We start from the raw sequence: 18,907 nt of genomic DNA, 5'->3' as shown, positions 1-18,907 counted from the left end.
TTTGTATTTTCTTGGGCATTTTCTTAATTTTACAGCTTATCAAAAGAATATTATTTTTTATTTGTAAAGGTAACAAATTATTTTTTTACTTTGGTTAGCAGAGTAAAGGAAAACATTTTCAGAAATGAGAAAAGCAGCCCAATTCAATAATTTAAAGCAAATCTCTTACGTCTAATGCTTGTACTATTGAAAAATTTTGGCATTGCATTTAGGGCTAGAATCAAGATGTGAAGAATATTCGTATACTATACCATGTAGACATTTCCCCGTCTGTTGAAAATTGCACTTTTGCAGCATAGGCATTTAAAAATTGTATCAAGATATTTCATGATTTAATCCTTGACTTTAGCATTCAAATGAAAAATATTTTCTTAATTCTATTCTGTCTAGCATTGGAACATATTCAATTTAGTAATCATGCTGCGAAGCTATTTTATGGAGCCTTTTTTCTTCGTTGGGAAACATCTTTCCGAATACATGGTCATTTTACATTCAAGGCAACGTGGTATAACACATTTTGCAGAGAGTTCAACTGTGCTAAATGTGTTTTTCGGATGTGACATATTTTTAATGTCTGATTGTTTTATTATTTAATTTTTATTTACTTATAAATTTGTTTAATTTTCTTCTTAGCCCATCGTATTTCATTCTTTCGACGTAATTAAGTTATTTACATGGGTTTAAATGAGGTAGATGCTTAAGATAATCAAAGATGATATGCTCTATAAGAAATGTAGCTTACTTCTGAAAGTATAGTATATAAGTTTTTGTTTAATAACTGTCATAGGTTTTCGCTGCTAGGGTCATTAACATATGAGTCAGAAAAATGTGTAAATGTGATATCCTAGATCGTTAAGGTATTTATTGAGTTCGTGAAATTAGAAATGGACGTAATTGGCGATGAGATTTTTTTCAGATTAAAGAGGTACTTTAGAGCAATCTAGGTACTGGAGAAATTATTGTAGTATCTTGGCATTGTTAAATTTGGATACGAATTGGGCGTAATACATATATAGAAGTTCAGTTTGTTGCTGACTTAGTAAATGTATCATCTGGATGTTGCATCGTGACTGTGCAGTGACATATTGTCAGTAATATAGAAATTAAAAAAATCCTCCAGCTTATTGCGTAAAGTTTTGTAAGGTGTTTATATGTAAAAATAAGTAATAACATTTAGTATTCGAATAACATGGATAAATAAATTTTAATTTCAAGCGCTTTATTAATTTTCTAATTTTAAATTGTGTAAAATAAGCTAGCTGTCAATTGTTAATGCTATCTAATTATAATTAAGATTTGGTATCGAAAAAGCATATGATTTTTTTTTGTTAGTTTCTTAATGTTGTTCAAAAGTTGTATATGTTAAGTCTATTATTTCGAATTTTTACGTGAAATAGGTATTATAACTTTCACAACGATGTGTTCTTCAAACCATTTGCTGAACTTTCAGGCATCACTTATATTTTGTTGAACTGTCCATCCGTTAGTCATCCTATATTAAATGCAGAAGAATTTTAAGCATTTCTTATATAACTGCCAAATAATATCTGGTGTTTTTATTATATTCATTTATAGTTTTGCTGAACGATTTTTACTTTCTCTACAGGTTACCCATCGTACGACAGGACAAGTCATGGTATTGAAGATGAATACTTCTCTCAGCAACAGACCCAATATGTTGCGGGAGGTTCAGTTGATGAACAGGCTTTCCCACGAAAATATTCTCAGGTACGTAAATATTAGTTTCTTGTAAAAAGGAAAACTCAACTGTAATGGTATTACTTTTTCTCATTGTTTTTAAAATCTTGCTTTATTTAATTATAAAAACAGTGGGTTTGAGTACCGTTCGTGCTTAAAAAGTTATTATAAGGATCTGTTTGTTATAACTGCTGCTTGTTTCGTCATAGTATTTTAATAGTTCAAAACGACGTGTTATTTTGACATATTGTTACGTTTTTCTCTTCCTGACACCACTTGTTACGTTATTTTCTTCCTTCACGTTCGTACGGGGTTCGTAGATTTGGAGTGAATACCGACGACACTTGATGAAGTATCGAAACACACTTTATTTAGCTAATGTTAATCAGAACAGCTCCAATAACACTTTTTACAGTCGTTCAAAAACTACTATAAACATGCTGGAACAATCAGCGACACAGCCTTCACACTGTCGGGCAATAACGGTGGAGACAGCTTCACTGCAGAGCACCCGAGTACAGCTTTCGACTGTTTGGTCGTTCTCGGAACTGCACGTACTCTCGAGACTCTCCACGCGATGCACTCGACGGTACACGAGTATAGCTCTTGACTCAGCACAGTCTAAGACTAAACTCGACGATGCACTAATTCGCGATGCACTGAAATACTTTCTCGATGCCCTCGACGACCAGCTCGCCAAGACTTCGAGGCACTCGCTCAATGACAGACAGACTGCGAACCAGCAGGGTTTATATACTAGTTTTCGGCGTGTGTTCGAGAACATTCTGGCCTTAAACGGTAAGAATTCGTTCCAGAAGGTTCTCCAACCGTTCATGGTATATCGCCGATTTGGTCGCCAAATGGGCGATTTCTCATCAAATGTGGCAACCCTGACCTCCTTGCTATTTTATGGCAACCCTAAAACTGCTTTGCGGGGAAGCCATCTTACCGCGCCTGTACATTTCGTAACAATATTGTTACGAATTTGGTATTTAAAAAGCTAATGTTAGTTCAATTAGAAATTAAATGGTTTTATTTCTCGCGCAGTGCAGCGCGTGACGAATATTAAAAGAAAGCTAAGCCGGAAAAATTAAAAATACAAGAGCACGTGCGTTAAATAAATAAATATTTCTTTTTGATTTCGAGAAAGTGCTGGAAAATTCTAGCGCGTGATTTTAAAATCTTATAAAAGGAGGAAAACATCTCAGTTTGTAGTAGTTGCTTAGTTTGTTGTTGTTTAGAAAACTGCTCTTGTTGATTGTAGCGAATTCGCGGATTAGCGTTCTTTAGCTGTTTTGAATGACGTTCTATTGGACATTTGAGTAGTTAAAAGATAACTACTGTGAGATATTGTAATATTGCATGATAATTTGAGAAAATTTAAGCATTTTTGTTGTGATAATAATAAATTTTTGTTCATTTTTCATCGGACTTGTGCATTCATTTCATAACGAACCCGTACGCACGCAACAATTTTTGGTGTCAGAAGTGGGATTTGAATGCCAATAACAAGAGCGATGGAAGAACAATTCAGGCAAATGATGACTGCATTTGCTGCTTTCCAAGAAAAGATGGAAGGAGCCGTCAACTCCGTTAAAGAAGAAATTAAAGGCGAGATGAAATTGGGCCAAGAATCCGTTAAGGAAGAGATGAAGGCCATTCAAGCTGGTTAATTAACTTTTAAAGACGAAATAAAAGCCGTACAAGTAAAGATTGAAGAAAGTCAATACGAAATGAAAAGAGAAATTGCCTGCATAATAGAAACCAAATTCGATGCTATGGAAGGTAGAATAGATGTGGTTGAAAATAAAGTTGGGCAAATTGAAGAAAAGGTTTCTTCTGTCAAAGATGAAATAGAAGATAGAGTGTCGGCTGTGGAGCGACAAGTCGAAGGAAGAGTTTCGGCCTTCCAACAACAAATTGAAGAAGAGTTTCTGCCGTCCAAGGACATATTGAACAACAAATCGAAGACAGAATTTCTGCTGTCGTCGCCAAAGAAGTTGACACTTTAAAGAAATTCGTAGCGACGGCAGGGAGCACTTCGGATGGTTTAAAATTTCTACCCATGCCTGCTCGTCCCTCTCTGAAGCTATCGACATATGATGGGAAGACCTCCTGGCAGGTGTATAAGACACAATTTTCTATCGTGGCGGATGCGAATGGATGGGATTCCCAAGCTAAGGCCTGTCATCTCGCCGCTTCTTTAAGAGCCGACGCAGCGGATATCCTTCAGACTCTTCCCGAAAACAAAAGGTTAGATTTCGAAGCTCTGTCCGCGCCTCGGAGCTGCGCTTCGGGGAGAAATGTTTAAAAGACTACAGCAGGCTCCAATTAAAATCCCGTCAACAGAAGCTCACCGAAACACTTCAGGAACTCGCCACGGATGTCACATCACGCCTTTTCGGAGTGCCCGACAGAAACAAGGGAAATCCTGTCCCTGCAATATTTCATCGATGGCATCCGGGACCCTGAAATACAGAAAGCACTGCGAATGGCGGATGTTAAAGATCTGAAAAGCGCTTTAGTGTATGCCATGAAATTTGAGGCAGCCCAGCAAGCCACCCGTCGAGACCGCCATCCAGTCAGAGCTGCTCAAGTCCAGGAGCCAGGGGATCAAGTCACTGCTCGTCTAGACGATTTAACTAGACAACTGAACGCCTTGAGACAGAATATTGGTGACAAGAAACCGACCGTAAAGTGCTGGAACTGCGGTGCTGAAGGACACATCGGACGAAACTGCAGAACACCCCAGGTCACGGATGCTAAGACCGCTCCTAACAAACAGCAGGGAAACTAATTAGTGGCCATCTCGCGGGGCGGAGGTTGCCAGATCATGAAAAGCCCCAGTTTAAAGCGCTTCAGATTTCTGCAGTGAGAGGCGGCAGTAATGGACTTTTCATAATAGGACATATTAATGGAGTTCCCTGCAATATGACGATAGATACAGGAGCCAACGTTACCATCATCCGAAAAGATTTGGCTCAACAACTGGGAAGCAAACTTATCTGGACGCCGCCCTGCGTTACCCTACAGACTGTGTCCGGTGAGAAGATCAACATCGATGGAAAAGTAAATGCTAACATCACGTTTGGAAGTGTCGCTTACCATCACACGGCATATGTAGCAGAGATCACTGATTCTTGCATACTCGAATTGGACTTTCTAAGGAAATACAATTTGTCCTTGGACTTTAAAAATAACGAATTGCATTCTACATCTGAGGACATAGCGTTATTTGGAGTCAATGATGAAGTTAAATCTGTCCATAAAATCATAGCACAAGACAATATCACAAACCGGCAAGAACAGAAATTTTACTTCCTGGATCCATAGCCGAAAACAGAAATTTCCGCTACGGCATCATAGAATATCCCAATAACTGTAATAGCCCAAAAGGAGTACTAGTAGCCTCAACACTCGTCGACCTATCCAGAACGGTTATCCCGGTGAGAGTCGCCAATGTAACTGAGAAGGGGAGAATTATTAAGAAAGGTGAAGTGGTTGCAGCATGTACTCCAGTAACCACCGTTGAAAGAAAGAGTAACATCCAAGAATCCGTGTCCTAAGAGAGAATTACATTGGAGTTATTGCAGAATGCGCAATTAAACGATAAAGAGAGGAATGCTGCCGATCGCGTCATTAAAGTTGTTTTCTCCCGATCTTCAAGTTGTTTTCTCCCGCTCGTTTTCTGACGTGGGTCGAACTAGTTTGACACAACATAGAATAGATACCGGCGATCATCCCCCGATCAAGCAACATCCAAGACGTCTACCGTTTGCTAAACAGGAAGAGGTGCGAACACTGTTAAAAGATATGGAAGAAAGCGATGTCATCGAGCCTTCAGTAAGTCCATGGGCATCTCCCATCGTCCTAGTCAGAAAGAAAGACGGCTCAACAAGATTTTGCGTCGACTATCGCTGTTTGAATGAGGTTACGAAGAAAGACAGTTACCCTCTTCCTAGAATTGACGACATTCTAGACACTCTTTCTGGTAGCAAGTGGTTCTCAACACTTGATTTAAAGAGTGGGTATTGGCAGGTAGAAATACAGCCTGAAGACCGAGAAAAGACGGCATTTACTACGGGACAAGGGCTTTGGCAATTCAAGGTGATGCCGTTTGGACTGTGTAATGCGCCGGCAACATTCGAACGTTTTATGGAAACTGTTTTGAATGGCCTTTCCTACGAAGCCTGCCTCATATACCTGGACGACATCATCATCGTCGGAAAGAGTTTTGAAGAACATTTAGAAAATCTTAGGAAGGTGCTTCAGAAACTGAAAGAAGCCAATCTGAAGCTGAGTCCCGCTAAATGCAAATTGTTCCGAAAGGAAGTGACTTACCTGGGACATGTCATCTCTGCAGAAGGTGTGCGCACGGATCCTGAAAAGGTATCAGCCGTTAAATCCTGGAAACGTCCCGAAAATGTCCATCAGCTGAGAAGCTTCCTAGGGCTTTGCACCTACTATAGGAGATTCGTGAAGGACTTTTCTTCCATCGCAAGACCCCTACACAAGCTGACAGAGAGCAACCAAAAGTTCTTGTGGACAAAAGAATGCGAGGATGCATTTAACAACTTAAAGGAGGCTTTAACATCTGCTCCAATCCTGACGTATCCTCAGCTTGACCGATCATTTATTCTCGACACCGACGCGAATAATGAAAGTGTTGGTGCTGTTTTGTCCCAAGAAATAGACTGCCAAGAACGTGTAGTGGCATACTGGAGCAAGTGCCTGTCTAAACCGGAGAGGAATTATTGTGTCACCAGGAAAGAGTTGCTCGCCATAGTCAAAGCTGTAGAACAGTTCCATCACTATCTATACGGCAGAAAATTCCTGCTCCGCACCGATCATGCATCATTGACCTGGCTTTTAAATTTCAAGAATCCTGAGGGTCAAATAGCCAGGTGGATACAGAGACTCCAAGAATATGACATCACTATCCGTCATCGTAAGGGATCATCACACGGAAACGCCGACGCCCTGTCTAGAAGACCTTGCCAAGAAAGCTGCCGATATTGTTCCAGGGTGGAAGCGAAATACGAGCTGCTGACTCCGGTCGCAAGGCAAATTACAACATCAACATCGGCTGATCGAGAATTGTGGAGTGATGATGAAGTCAGGAAAGACCAGCTGGAAGACCGCGACATTAAACCCATAATTGATTTAATGGAGTCATCAAACAGAAAACCTACCTGGCAGGACATTTCTATCTGTAGTCCTACAACCAAACAATATTGGGCACTCTGGGATTCACTTCACATTCGAAACGGCGTCTTATACCGGAAATTCGAATCGGATGATGGGAAGACGTTCCGATGGCAACTTATACTTCCAAGATCCCGCATTCCTGATGTCCTTAAAGTGTTACATAGCACCCCTACTGGAGGTCACTTTGGAATAATGAAGACCTTGCAGAGAGTTCGTGAGCGCTTTTACTGAAATAATGCAAAGGATGACGTGTAAAAGTGGTGCCGATCTTGCGATGTCTGTGCAGGCCGGAAAGGACCGAGGAGACGCAGACGAGGCAAGCTGCAACGTTACAACGTAGGGGCGCCTTTTGAACGTATCGCCTTTGACATCCTGGGACCTCTGCCACGAACTGCTGATGGCAACAAATACATACTCGTTGTCATTGATTACTTCACCAAGTGGCCTGAAGCTTATCCTATTCCTGATCAAGAGGCTGTCACAGTAACTGAGGTAATGATACAGCACTGGATTTCCAGGTTCGGAGTGCCTCTTCAGTTACATTCCGATCAGGGAAGGAATTTTGCCTCGGCAGTAATCAAAGAACTATGCAAACTACTCGGCATTGACAAAACTCAAACGACGCCATTGCATCCCCAGTCGGACGGCATGGTAGAGAGGTTCAATAGAACCATCCTTAATAACCTCTCATTAGTGGTTTCCAGAAACCAACAGGACTGGGACAAGAAATTACCACTCTTTTTACTGGCTTACCGCAGTGCTGTCCACGAGACTACCGGCTATTCTCCATCACAGATGCTCTTCGGTCGTGACCTTCGTCTGCCTTGTGATCTATTGTTTGGCCGCCCTCCGGATGCTCCTTCATCGTCAGGAATATATTCAAGATCTCCAGGCCCGGTTTGAAGTGATGCACAGTTTTGCACGAGAGCGAGTCAACTTGGCGACGGAGAAGATGAAGACCCGCTACGACACGAGCTACTGAACATCAGTTCCACGAAGGAGACAAGGTGTGGTTGTGGAATCCGACTCGACGGAAAGGACTTTGTCCGAAATTACAGTCACCTTGGGATGGCCCGTATACAGTCCTAAAAAGGCTGAATGACGTCGTGGTTCGGATTCGTAAGTCTTCGAACTCTAAACCTAAAGTTGTTCATTACGACAGGTTAGCTCATTACTATGGCCATAGTACGTAATGTAAATAATTGTAAATAGTATCAGACCATGGTCCTTTTTGTTTATAAATGTGTATTTGATTTGATTTGTATTTAGTATTTGATTTGCATTTAGTATTTGATTTGTATTTAGTATTTGATTTGCATTTAGTATTTGATTTGTATTTAGTATTTGATTTGCATTTAGTATTTGATTTGTATTTAGTATTTGATTTGCATTTAGTATTTGATTTGTATTTAGTATTTGTTTTGTATTTAGTATTTGATAGCATTTGATTTGTTTAAGTTAGTTATTGCATTTATTGTTTATATTGTTTGATATTGTAATGTAATGTTTATGCCTCAGTTGCATTTATGCCACAGTTGTAAGTTTAGCTTCCTGTCCAGGGATTGTACTGCCCGGGACGTGCAGTCCTTGGAAAGGGGGCAGTGTTACGAATTTGGTATTTAAAAAGCTAATGTTAGTTCAATTAGAAATTAAATGGTTTTATTTCTCGCGCAGTGCAGCGCGTGACGAATATTAAAAGAAAGCTAAGCCAGAAAAATTAAAAATACAAGAGCACGTGCGTTAAATAAATAAATATCTCTTTTTGATTTCGAGAAAGTGCTGGAAAATTCTAGCGCGTGATTTTAAAATCTTATAAAAGGAGGAAAACATCTCAGTTTGTAGTAGTTGCTTAGTTTGTTGTTGTTTAGAAAACTGCTCTTGTTGATTGTAGCGAATTCGCGGATTAGCGTTCTTTAGCTGTTTTGAATGACGTTCTATTGGACATTTGAGTAGTTAAAAGATAACTACTGTGAGATATTGTAATACTGCATGATAATTTGAGAAAATTTAAGCATTTTTGTTGTGATAATAATAAATTTTTGTTCATTTTTCATCGGACTTGTGCATTCATTTCATAACGAACCCGTACGCACGCAACAATATTAAAGCAGGGCAGCATTTTGAATTCTTTGATAGATTTTTCGTTGTGGTTAAAATTCAGATGAAAAGGTCTAACTATTTCAGAGGCAAACAGCGTTGCCTGCTCCTTTCAAGTTAGAATAGTCCTGCGTATTCTCTTTAACTCGGAATAGTAAAGCAAATTTCCGGTTCCATCCATTTAACAAAATAGTGGGTAATATCTGTTGAGCTCAGAGTTTAAATTGCGCTGGAGCCCTAAATAAGAAGGCTCCGCCCCTTCGTTTATGTAAGTGAACAACAATTTCAGTGGAAATTTGATCTCAAAAATTTTATTCTTAGCAATAAAATTATATTAAAAATCGCTTATTAAATTTTTATTTATCTCTTTACATTTTATTTAACTTTAATTATTTAATTACTGCAGTCTTTAATTATTAATTAAATAATAGTTAATTATGAATGAATTGAACAATAATTTTCAATTAAATAATAATGAATAAATATTAATTATTAATTAGATTACCATTAACTATTTAATTTATTGATGAATTTGGTAGTCGTTTTATTTATTTATTTACCATTGTTCTTTTCTGACGATCTTCCATAAAGCTCCGACGCTTTTAGAAATTAAGACCTGGTTGAGCACCAAGTGAAGTTTTGCAGACGCTTTCAAAGTAGACTGGTAGAGATCGAGAAATTATAATGATTAAGCGACGAAAATTTTTTTTAAATGTCTGTTATATTAAAGAAAGATTCGGAATTGATAACACGAAATTTCAAAGTTCTTTTAAATATACGAGATCTCTGAAACTGGTAGGACGTTCCGTGTTAGGTTCTCAGCGAATGAGCTGGCTGCTTTGTGGTTTTAGAAAATTTCCCTCATATGTAAGTACGATCTATTTGGCCCTTAGGAAATCTAAGGCTGGTAGTTCTGGTTTGTTTTCTGATATTCAGTCAACCGTCCAGTTTTAGTGTATTAAATCACACTAACCAGAATGTTACAAAATCCTTATATATTTAGATGCAATGTAGAATCAACCTGAAAAGCGGGTTTTCTCCCCCCCCCCCCATCGATAGAAGAAACACATAGGTTAAAAGTTACGAATCATTTGGGCAGTTTTTAGCTCAAAAACGGTATTAGTTTTGAAACGGAATTTTGCCGCGTATCACTTTAAATGTCTGAATCAATTTTCAGATTGTTGCCATGAAATATTATTGCCCTGCCTTGCTTTTGAAAACATTAAATAATGAAGAATCTGCAGGAATGTATGTATGTTTCTCGCACTGTGAAAAAATGACGGTACCTAGACCCATCCAGTTCTGAATAACGTAGTTTTCCACCTTAAAGATTTGTACCTGGACCCAATTTGAATTTCAAATTTATTATCTATTTCATGGCTTGTAAAATTTAAATGAATTTTTTATTATCAAACTTAGTTTGAAAGCGAGCAGTGGCAACCCTGCACGGAATGAAACATTTCTATCTCCAGTGCGCGAAATGGTATATCGAAAATTCTAAAGATAATTCTGTTTTTAAATATTTGTGATTTCGCTGTTGAATTGAATTTTTTGTGGCGTAAGTGCAAACATGTCATTTATAAATAAAGGTAACACACTAAAAGTTGTTAATAAAAATAAATAAATAAAAAAATAAATAAAAATTACGTTTTGCGAGCCATCTTAAGAAAATTTAAACATTGGTAAATGAACAGAGAAAATATTGAGAATAATATAAAACTGTATGCCAACACTTAACGCTACAACGGGAATTCTAAACATATGCTGCTTTTAAAATTTTTGCAATTTTGTTGTTGAATTGTATATGACATAAGTGCGAAGAAAACGATCCTTGATAATAAAGATAAAATGACAAAAAGAAATGAGTTAGCAGGAGTAAGTGCAGCAGCAGACTGATGGACTGCCAGCTCAGCAAGAGCGGAAAAAAAAAAAAAAAAAAAAAAAAAAAAAACCTTAACAAGCCCTTTTGAGCTACCGTTAAAATGCAAACCCTTTCAGATTTTTTTGGGGGGGGGTGTTATTTTTTAATTGTTAAAATTTTACCAATTAAATGTTTTTATTCCGTTATTTTTAACTGATGTCAGTGGAATGTGAGTAACTTATATCATTGCTAATCATCGCTATTTTTTGCCGTTCAGTAGCAGATGCACTTTAGCAAAGAGTGAAAATGAAATATTGCGCTAGTCTGGCAAATAAAAATAATAAATAGGCAAGTGGGAAATTTTTACATAGGACCAGGCAATATGCGCTAAACAATTAGGTATTGTTATGAATTTTGTATAATGTAACATGAACGGCTCAGAAAAGCCAAGCTTTACCGAAAAAATAAAAATACAGGGGCAAGTCCATTTAACGGATGTATCGCCAAGGTGATGATGGTTTAGGGGAGCAATTTTTGTCGCAAAATTTGGCGAGAAACCGCGAAAATTCACCAAACTTGACGTCCATTTGTCGTCATTTTGACCCAGTCCCTGTTATCTGTAATTGATACTGTACTTGAATAACTGTAATTGATCGCTTATATGTAACTTTAATCGAATATGCTTCGAGTAATTTCGAGAAATAGAAGCTGTTGGAAATTTCTCGGCGACCGGAGGAAAGTTATAGAAGAGCGGAAAGAGCATGAGTACTCGGTAGTTTTTAGTTCAGTGTAGACTTCAGAGTACTGAAAGGTTCTTCTTGGGACCTTCGCTCTTTAGATGCTTTTTGCATTGCGTTGTGTTTAACATTCTGATTAGTTTGAAATGGTAAGTACTGTGGGATAATCTTTGGAATATGGTAACAGGTAGTTTGGCGGCATTTTGGTAAGTCGATAAAGGTTACTAGCTAGGATTTTAGCAATGTACATGGATAAAGTCAAGAGTGTGCGCAATGCCATTTTTGTGCAATTCTGGAATTTTTTTTAAGTGAAAATAGGTCGACGTGTACATGGATACCGTGTATGTGTAATTCTTAAAAACGCGGCAAGCAGTGGGCGATTCAGCACTTTCTCAAAATTTTCGCACCTAATCTTCGTCATGATTAGGCACTTTTGTTCCATAAAAGTTCTAGCATAAGCGTAATTCGGCTAGCAGATTGTTGGGCCGAATTTTCTCCAAAAAATCGCCAAGTTGCCATAATCTGAAGATTAACCGTACTGTGTCATACTAGGAAGAGCTGTACGGTTACACTTTTGTGGAAAGTTCCAGAACTGTAAGTTGTTTCTCTTGGGAAAATGCATTTTATCCCGCTGTCATGGGTGCTGTGTGCATTCAAGCCATTACGAACTCGTACGCCCGCAACACTGTGTAAATTTGAATTCTGTATGTCCATGGACAATAATTTGTAGCAATAAGTGAAATTTATCTATCGTAGAGTACCTTTTTGAAAGAAAGAAAAATGAAGTTGACTAGCGCAATATGATTTTCTACGGTTTTAACGTTTGGCTGAAGCAGGAAATATCTGCCCTTCAATATCTGCACTTCAATATCACACGAAAATGAAGCTCCATCTCATGTTACTATATTCATATGTTTATAAAATTCCGTGGAGGGCGGAATTCTTTCCTGGATGAAGAACATAGAAGTCTTTGATCAGCAGTATTACCAGAAAATGTGTCGACTACACGAAAAATGCGATCAGGGATAATAGGTGTAACTACCAATTGATACAGAAGAAAGCAACTTAATATTGGATCTTCAAATACACAAAAATTATTCACGAAGAACAACCTATAGAAAAATTAATTTGTTGTTGTCCCCCCCCTAGCATAAATTAACAGAACACCGAAAACCGGAGCATGTCGCAATCGGTAGAGAAATCCTAAAACTAAACTTAGTAATGATGAACATTGCATTATTTCTTAAATCGTACTGGTAATGAAATATACATCCCGTTGCATTATTTCTTAAATCGTTCTGGTAATGAAATATACATCCCGTATTTTGATGTTCCAACATATCAAGAAAGTAAAATATGGGTCTTTGAAAATGATCCCTAGTCAACAATGGTAACAAGACAACGAAAATTGGAAAAAGTAAGGTATGCTGTTTCCTTGAAAAGTAGAGTGCTGGTGAAAGCCAGCTGGGTACTTCACTGTCTTCCAGAAATTCTTCAAGAAGTGAATATCGGGGAATTCATCCTTTACCATGCTAATACATCATCTCATTCTGCAAGACCGTCGAATTTGACTGCGTGTCGAGGCTGAACTGTTGCGTGTACGTTTTTGTTGTTTTCTCTGTGTGTTCGTGAAGTCGCTTTTCCCGTTAGGTCAAATAGCCCGAATATGCTTTGCCATAATCAAAACAATCCAATGCAAATGTAATACTGAGACTGGCTACTTACAGCAAGGAGATTTGACGAGAAACTTGAAAAATTTTAATGTTTTTTTATGCGTTAAACTATACAACTGTTTAAGGCTTTACTGTGCCTAGAGTGTCTTTTTTTTACTGCTAATGGTAGCTGGTACAGAATATATAGGGCAAGCAAATATGAAATTTGAGTACTTCCGTGTTTAAAGCAGCCACAGCGCGTATTCGCTGAAGCAATCTTAATCGTCTAGTGTATTGCGGGCGAATTTTAAATGTCGCAAAATGCTAAGGCAATAGCCGCCTTATCAAAGAAGTACCGAAGGTATTTAGATTTCGCTAAAAATTTGGATGGGTATTCAGTATGCGCAAGATTTGCTTTTTGTGATTAGTTGTGTCTTAGAACATGTGCTCAGAGGTTTTGTTAGTTTGAACTTTTGATTTTTGTGATACTTAGGGCTAATGGTCGACATTTTTGCTATTTAAACTCATTAGAAAGGGCTACTTTTTATATAGCAAACGTACTTCGCATGGTTCAGTTTGGGTCAGACTTGCTGCATTCATCATTGGAGTGAAAGCCGTGGTAATGCATTATATCAGCTCCATTAAATCTCTTAGCAACTAGATGAGCTCGTTCTACTTTCAAAGGATAATCTGCACTTAACTGGAACTTAGCTAGGTAATACAGTAACCATGCATCAGCTGCGTTAATCCTCAGACTTATAGCCTTTGGGCCTACATTACCGAGAGATGTTTATATCGCCCTTACTCTGAGATTTGATGGAACTAAAATACACATTGGCATAGGTTTTACTGAGGTAAATTAGGTAGCATTGAAATGAGTGTTGATCATTTTGAATTACAAAATAGACATGAGTGGTGTCACGATGGACGTACAGATAGAGAATTTGTTTATATGTAAAACATGTAAATACTTCTTTCTCAATTGAGCGTCATTAGCTATATTTTGTTAATTTTCATTACGTTGTATTAATACCATGAAGATTCTGGTGATTATTATGATTAATCCTAAATAGAAAACTGCTTTGTTGAAGTGGTGTATTTAATTATGGCAAAGCACACTAGGGCTATCTGCCTAAGGGGAGGGATGCCTTCGTGGAGGACTTTCTAAGGGAAACTGGCTCCTATACACGTTACACATGGGGAAAACCACGAAAACACCCATGCAGCCGGCCTGTTCGCGGGATTCCGACCGAACTACCAGTGTTCAGCGACTTTACCGCTCGGCCGCTGGTGGGCGCTTTGTTGAAGTAAAAGCAAGCCTGTCGTCTCATGTCTTTGGTAGAGATTAGAAATTAAGATGAATACACTGTGTTGTATTTGTAACCCACGAAAATGTAAACAAGTTCGTTGAACTATCACAATAGATACATATTAGTCATTCTTGGCTGTAGTCTTGCTGGGGCAGCTCCAGAACTACGCCATTTTGATCTGTCTTAGATTTCTTTGCTTCTAATCATGTCCTGCTGGTTTTATTTCAGAACTTCCGTGTTTACGCTTTACTTGTACGAATAAATTTGATACATCGACGTACCTGTTTCAAACGGTTCCTTGCTCTGTTTTCGGGAAAAGTATTTTAAAAGCTTTCTTTTAAAATATTACATATGAGCAGTATTGGTCAATGGTAGTTGTGTGTTTGTTTTGTGGGCGTTACTGATCGAGGGAGGGTATATTGTATTGGCATATTTTTTTAGATGAAAACATTCAAATAAGAAAAGTATAAGCATTGAACTCAACATAATGCGAAGTCTTTTATTGCATTTGTATTTTGAATAGAGAAAATCATTACAACCTTAGTAATAAACGTATTTTCAGCATCACGAGCATGCATATATGTCATTGGACATTTAGGAATTGCATTCACTTTAAATCTAAATTGTATTTTTAATTCTGGCTTTATGCATAATAATCCTTATAACATAATGCAATACAGATGTTTTGAAAGTGGTTGTAATTAAAATATATATATATATTTACTGAAATGTTCACAAATTTCAGTAACTGGCTTTAAACCACCTGCTGTTAGCATGTTATTAATAACGTTGAAATATGAGTTAAGTAGCTGAACATTCTTAAAATCTGCTAGTCATTCTTGCATTGGTTCATTAGCATGTTACTGTTCAAGTTTTCCTTTGAGTTTGACTACGTATTAAAAGAACAGGAACTCTTGTTTGACAATGATAGATTGCACTCTTTAAAAATCACGCTTGTCAAAAAATTTGAAGTGCGTTTTTGTTTGTGTTATTTAATCTTTTTAACCTTTTGCACTCGGAAATCTTCTCGCGATTAAACTGCCGGCAATTCGATGAAAATATATATTATAAATTTTGAAATTGAAGAATAAAATTTATCAATAAACTTAGTGCAAGTTTCGATCTGTACCGTTTTTATACTTCAATATGAACTACGTTCGGATACTATACGGAGAGAATAAATATATACATTTTGACCGCTATCGAATGCAATTTAACGATGTTTTTGCGTGACATCCGTACGTAAGGACAGAATAAAAGACTGTTTCCCCCCAAAAAAAAATATAAAACTGATTTAAAATGAATTCTGAAAAGAATTTTTCGTGGCGTCTGTGCGTAACTACGTACGTATCTCGCATAGCTCAAAAACGAGTAGCCTCAGAACGTTGAAATTTTGTACATAGGACTGCTATAACACGTAGATGTGCACTTCGTATTTTGGTTGTATATATATATATATATATATAAATTCTATTCTGTTAATCGGCTCAGTGATCTCAGTTTCTTTACTCTTATATGATTGTAAGTTTTTTTTTTCCTTTAAAAATGATTGAATTATGTTGTTCTTATTATCTTCCGGTTAAGGTTCCTATGCCTTTAGTAAATCTGCATTCAATATTTGTGGAGTTATGAACTATTTAAAAGTGCAGCTAAGCCTAATTATTTTTGGGATGGCGGCCATTGCTTGTTTACATTTGAAACAGCAGAATAGTAGATTTGTTTTCAATCTAAAGAAAATAAGCTTTGCAATAACAAAGATAATGCCTTCTTTTACTATTGCGAATTAAATCATGCTTAATCCATTCCGGAATTTAGTCGAGGAAATAAGTGTTTAAGATTTACTTCGTAATTTTCAATATAGATATTTTGAGTTTTTATGTGTTTTTGCCTTGTCGCGAAGTGAAAACTGAATTAATTGAATGAGTAATACTGAATCGTCTGAGTTGAAAAACTGTTTCTTTTTGTTGTTGTTTGCTTAATTTCTTTTATACATCCTTTTAGATTTATTATGGTACAGTAGACTCCCGATTATCCGCGCCTGCCGCACAATTTTTTTTTTTTTTTTTTTTTTTTTTTTTTTTTTTTTACAAGCGTAAAGCAAAAAAAAATTAAAATGTTCACAAAACTGAGTGAGACGTTCAATTTGCTAACATCGGGCCTATTTATGGCAAAAGTATCCCAGGCTTTGTTGGAACCTTTCCCTCTAATGAGTAAGTGATTTCTTACTCACCCTTGCAGTGCCCGCGTCACCGCCCTCTCTCGTCTTACTGACACGTCCACTTCCTCCCACTCGCCATTCTTAGTTTAAGCCTGATAGTGTTTGCGAACTGGTCGGAGTTAATTTCTTATCTTTTATTGTGTTCACTGCTTGTGCTTTTCGGTTTTGTTTTTTTCGTTACCGATTTAAAATGTCAGCAAAACGAAAGAAGGTTGACGATTGCGCAAAAACTAGAATTAATTTCCAAAGTAGGAAACGGCGCTACAAGGCAGCAGATGGAATTGGATTACGGAATATTGGAAACAACAGTGTGTGACATTCTAAAGCAAAAAGACAAACTGGTGAACTTTGCATGAATGTCGGACAGTGCTTCTGCAATGAAAACGCGAAAAACTATGAAGGGTTCTACCTTTGATGAGCTAGGCACGGCATTGACAAAGTGGTTAGCTCAAGTTCGAAAAGAGAGTACTCCTGTAAATGGTCCTATCACATTGCGGCAAAGGCAAAAACCTTTTTTAAGTTGTTAGGCTAGTAAGGAAATTTTGATGCGTCTTCTGGCTGGTTGACTCGTTTCAAGCAGCGACATGGAATTCAAGAAATTGGACTTCATGGGGAGAAACTTACTGGTGACCAACAAGCAGCCGACGATTTCCACCATGAATTTGAAGACTTTGTATTAAAAGAAGAGCTATCTTTTGAACAAATTTACAGTGCCGACGAATCACAACTTTTGTGGAAATGTCTTCCCACTCGCACTTTAGCATTTGAAAGTGAAAGTAAAGCGGCGGGTCATAAAAGCAGCAAGGAAAGTATCACTATCATGTCTTGCAGTAACGCTACCGGTGGACATAAACTTAGACTTGTTGTCATTGGAAAGTTAAAAAAAAAGAGATCTTTTAAAGGCACAAGGATAGAAAATTTGCCCGTTGAATTACTTTAACCCCCCCCCCCGAAAAAAAAAAAAGAATGGATGAACCGAAACATTTTTCAAGGATGGTTCGAAAAAATCTTTGTTCTTCAAGTGCGTAAACATCTTAAATCGAAAAACCAGCTTGAAAAAGCTGTGCTATTAATCGAAAACGCATCTTCTCACCAAGCAACAGGCGTGCTAAAGTTTTCTGATGGACAAATTGTTGCAAAGTTTCTCTCTCCAAACGTTACTGCTCTAATCCAACCCGTGGACCAAGGAGTCATTGCAACAATGAAGAGAACATACCCAACCAAGCTGCTAATGACGAAAATTGAAGAAGGTTATGATCTGAAAGAGTTTTGGAAAGACAACACAATCTTGGCAGCATCTACGATATTGCATCTGCATGGGACTCAGTGAAACCGTCAACCCTTATAAAATCATGGAGAAAACTCATGCCTAATGTTAGGGGCACACCAGCGGCCGAGCGGTAAAGTCGGTAAACACTGGTAGTTCGGTCCGAGGTTTGAATCCCGGAAACGGGCTGGCTGCATGGGTTTTTTTCCCATGTGTAACGTGTATACGAGCCAGTTTCCCTTAGAAAGTCCTCTACGAAGGCATCCCTTCCCTTAGGCAGATAGCCCTCGAGGCTTTGCCATAATCTCTCACACACATACATACATCACACACATGCCTAATGTTGAAGCCAACAACAACCTGACCCGTTTGAGTTGTGAAGAAGAGAATGAAGACGTAGACACGCCCACGGCAACTCTTGCCGATATGGTGAAAACAGTTCCGGGTGGTAAGAACGTCGATGCTGAAAATATTAACGAGTTGTTGGAGTGTGACGTCAACGAACCTGGCTTTAAACGCTTGACAGATGACGAAATTGTGAAGAAAGCAAGGGGAGAGACCGAGAATGAAGGACAGCGAAGGCTCAGGTGCTGGGCACTTCAACAGGCTCCTAGGCTGGAAAAGCCACATCCTGTGTGCAGCACGTGCAAGATGACATATCTTTTTTTTTTTTTTTACATATCATGGCAGAGTTCATAACTGAGAAAGATCCTCGTGAAGAACAGTGAATGTCGTGAAAGGCAATGAAAAATATAAACAGTGGATGAGCCTTGCGTATGTACAGTTCTAAGATTCAGTAGGTTCATATGTTGGAGATGTAAATGTAGAAACTACTGCTTCGTTTTCCGGCGCTCAAATG

General features: G+C 37.9%; 1 protein-coding gene across 2 annotated transcripts in view; it reads left to right on the top strand.

Annotated features, from left to right (window-relative positions):
• Nucleotides 1–18,907, top strand: part of cdi (serine/threonine kinase) — a 389,918-nt gene that overhangs the window by 247,495 nt on the left and 123,516 nt on the right. For both annotated transcript variants that reach the window (XM_085821086.1, XM_085821091.1), the window contains one exon: nt 1,607–1,728. In XM_085821086.1, the coding sequence (XP_085677212.1) occupies nt 1,607–1,728 (122 nt within the window). The remainder of the gene's footprint in view (nt 1–1,606; nt 1,729–18,907) is intronic.

Source organism: Stegodyphus dumicola, chromosome 1 (assembly GCF_044657685.1).
Source record: "Stegodyphus dumicola isolate Sdum_Otavi_A_Nest chromosome 1, ASM4465768v1".
In the NCBI taxonomy this organism is placed as follows: Eukaryota; Metazoa; Arthropoda; class Arachnida; order Araneae; family Eresidae; genus Stegodyphus; species Stegodyphus dumicola.
The sequence above is the reverse complement of the archived record's forward strand: the minus strand, read 5'-3'. Positions and strand labels throughout refer to the sequence as shown.